General features: G+C 39.4%; 1 protein-coding gene across 1 annotated transcript; it reads right to left on the minus strand.

The window, feature by feature from the left end:
- Positions 1 to 292: 292 nt before the first annotated feature.
- LOC100358359 (large ribosomal subunit protein eL42) lies at positions 293 to 801 on the minus strand. Its single transcript, XM_002714009.5, has one exon. It carries the CDS (start codon positions 753 to 755, stop codon positions 435 to 437), a length of 321 nt encoding a protein of 106 aa, XP_002714055.1. The 5' UTR covers positions 756 to 801; the 3' UTR covers positions 293 to 434.
- Between the last annotated feature and the right edge of the window lie 1,456 nt (positions 802 to 2,257).

A 2,257-nucleotide genomic window follows, 5' to 3' on the forward strand; every position in this document is an offset into this window, starting at 1 on the left:
TTCTATCTATTATTATTAATGGACACTTGATCCTATTATATGATCACTTTAACACTTAATCCTATCTATATGTTCACTTTAACACTTAACATGATCACTTTAACACTTAAGATGGAATTTTACCACCCAGCTTAATGGGATTTGGGGTCCCACGGCAAGTTTTTAAACAGTAAACTTTTTTAAACAGACTTAGTAGTAAGTCCATAGGAATGTATACAGAACTATACAGCTTTACAGTTACAAACTTCCTCCTCTCTCTCTTATTCCCACTCTTATTTTTTACTGAGATCTATTTTCTTTTTTTTTTTTTTTTTAAATTTTCCAAGGGGAGTTTTATTGATGGCTTTGGTTCATTCCCTTCCAAAAGACCAAATGAACTGAACAGTGGTAACCTTTAGATTTTATTGTCTTCATAGCAAAACAGAAGACGAAGATTAGAACTGGATCACTTGCCCCTTTCTCTTCTTATCTCCTCCCAATTCAAAGTGTTTACATCTCTTAATAGCCAACATTCTCTTGGATCTGCAGTTGGGCTCCACACACTCAAGCCTCAGCACAATCTTCTTTGTAGTTTTAGCCTTTTTCCGGAAAATCGGCTTAGTCTGTCCCCCATAGCCACTCTGCTTCCTATCATAACGCCGCTTTCCCTGGGCATAGAGAGAGTCTTTGCCCTTCTTATACTGTGTCACCTTGTGGGGCTGGTGCTTGCCACACTTCTTACAGAAGGTCCGGCGGGTTTTCGGAACGTTCACCATGTTGCCGGAACGCTATCGGCTCGGAAAGAGAGAACCGGCCTGAAGCGGAAGTATATGCTGAGATCTATTTTCAATTGACTTTATACATATATACTCCATGTTAAGTAAAGAGTTCAACAAATAGTATGAAGAAAAAGAAAAAACTGCTCCTCAACAGTCAAGAGAAGGGCTGTTCAAGTCAATGCTTCTCAAAGTGTCAATTTCACTTCTACAGATTTCCATTGCAGGAAGTCCCAGCCACACTGTGAGTCCTCTCACACAGTCTCGGTTTTTTTCACAGTCCCAGCACATAAACCTCCCAGAGGCGTGAGCACCAGCCCCCTGTCAGTTCTCCCCACCAGAATCAGGAGTCTCTACTCAGCTGGTTGCTGGGCGCTTACATGGCACAGATGTTACATATGTCCAAAATGATACCCACTGTATCAGCTTGTTACAGGATGCCATCGAAGGGTGATGGGGAGAGAGAAATGTACCCCTCCTATTTTTTTTCTCCTCTAGTTTGAAAGATATACTATCCCCCACAGGGCTCTAAACCAGATTTCCTCTAGGCTCTTCCTGCAGCTTTATAGCCAGTGGCTTTGGGCTGTTGCGGTCTGATCTCAGCTCACTCTCCAATGCTGTTGCGGAGCTCCCAGATGTTGGGGTCCTGAGTTGTGGGCGTCTATGCCCTCCACATAGATCCTCTATGTCCCTCTAATTTGTGTAGTTTCCTCTGCTGTTTTCTCCCTAACTCTTCCCTGAGAATGCACTCTCTCCACTTTTTTTAAACTATCTTTTCCTAGACTAGAGCAGTAAGCTCCCTCCCTACTCTGCCATCTTAATCCCCTCTCCCCAAATATCTTTTAATTTGTAGCATTCCTCTTCAGCCTTGCCATTATTTTTATTTATTTATGTGTAGAAACCAACTTGTTTTTTCTCTTGAGCTTCTCACAGTCTGGGCTTTCTAATTAAATTACTATTATAATAATTTGTTTCTTGCATATTCTCTTAATTAATAAATATATCTAGAAGATGAAAGAGATTGGGATTTGAATTTTGGTCAAGTCTGCTTTTTAGCAATGGTGTATCCATAGTGGCTAGTCAGTTCTCTCTCTCTCCTTATATTAGCAACCATTGATGATCATAGCCTCCATTCATTATTTCATTAATGATAGCAAATTGTTTTTACTAATTCAATCATTCCCTCATTTCTTATTTGGGACACTTCTATAAACTTATTATCAATTGTTTGATTAATCCAAGGAAAGACAGGATAAATTGTTCTTTGTTCTTTGTTCTTTTCAATTTCCAGTTTTCATTAATGAGTGGATTCTCCAGCACCCTCCAAAGATGACAAATAAGATTTTTGATGTATTTTCATGTGCTTATAAAAATCAAGAGTTTAAAATCATTGGTGTGTTTCCATCTATTGTAGTTATATGCAATAATCCTTAAATTATCCCATCCTTGGACAATGCCAGCCTTCTCAGTTTGGCTGCTAGACCCATTTGATGTGATCCCAG

This window comes from Oryctolagus cuniculus, chromosome 7, assembly GCF_964237555.1.
Source record: "Oryctolagus cuniculus chromosome 7, mOryCun1.1, whole genome shotgun sequence".
Taxonomy (NCBI): Eukaryota; Metazoa; Chordata; class Mammalia; order Lagomorpha; family Leporidae; genus Oryctolagus; species Oryctolagus cuniculus.

Excerpts from the sequence above, each read along its gene's own strand:
- LOC100358359 (XM_002714009.5), bottom strand. The coding sequence starts at position 755 with ATGGTGAACGTTCCGAAAACCCGCCGGACCTTCTGTAAGAAGTGTGGC.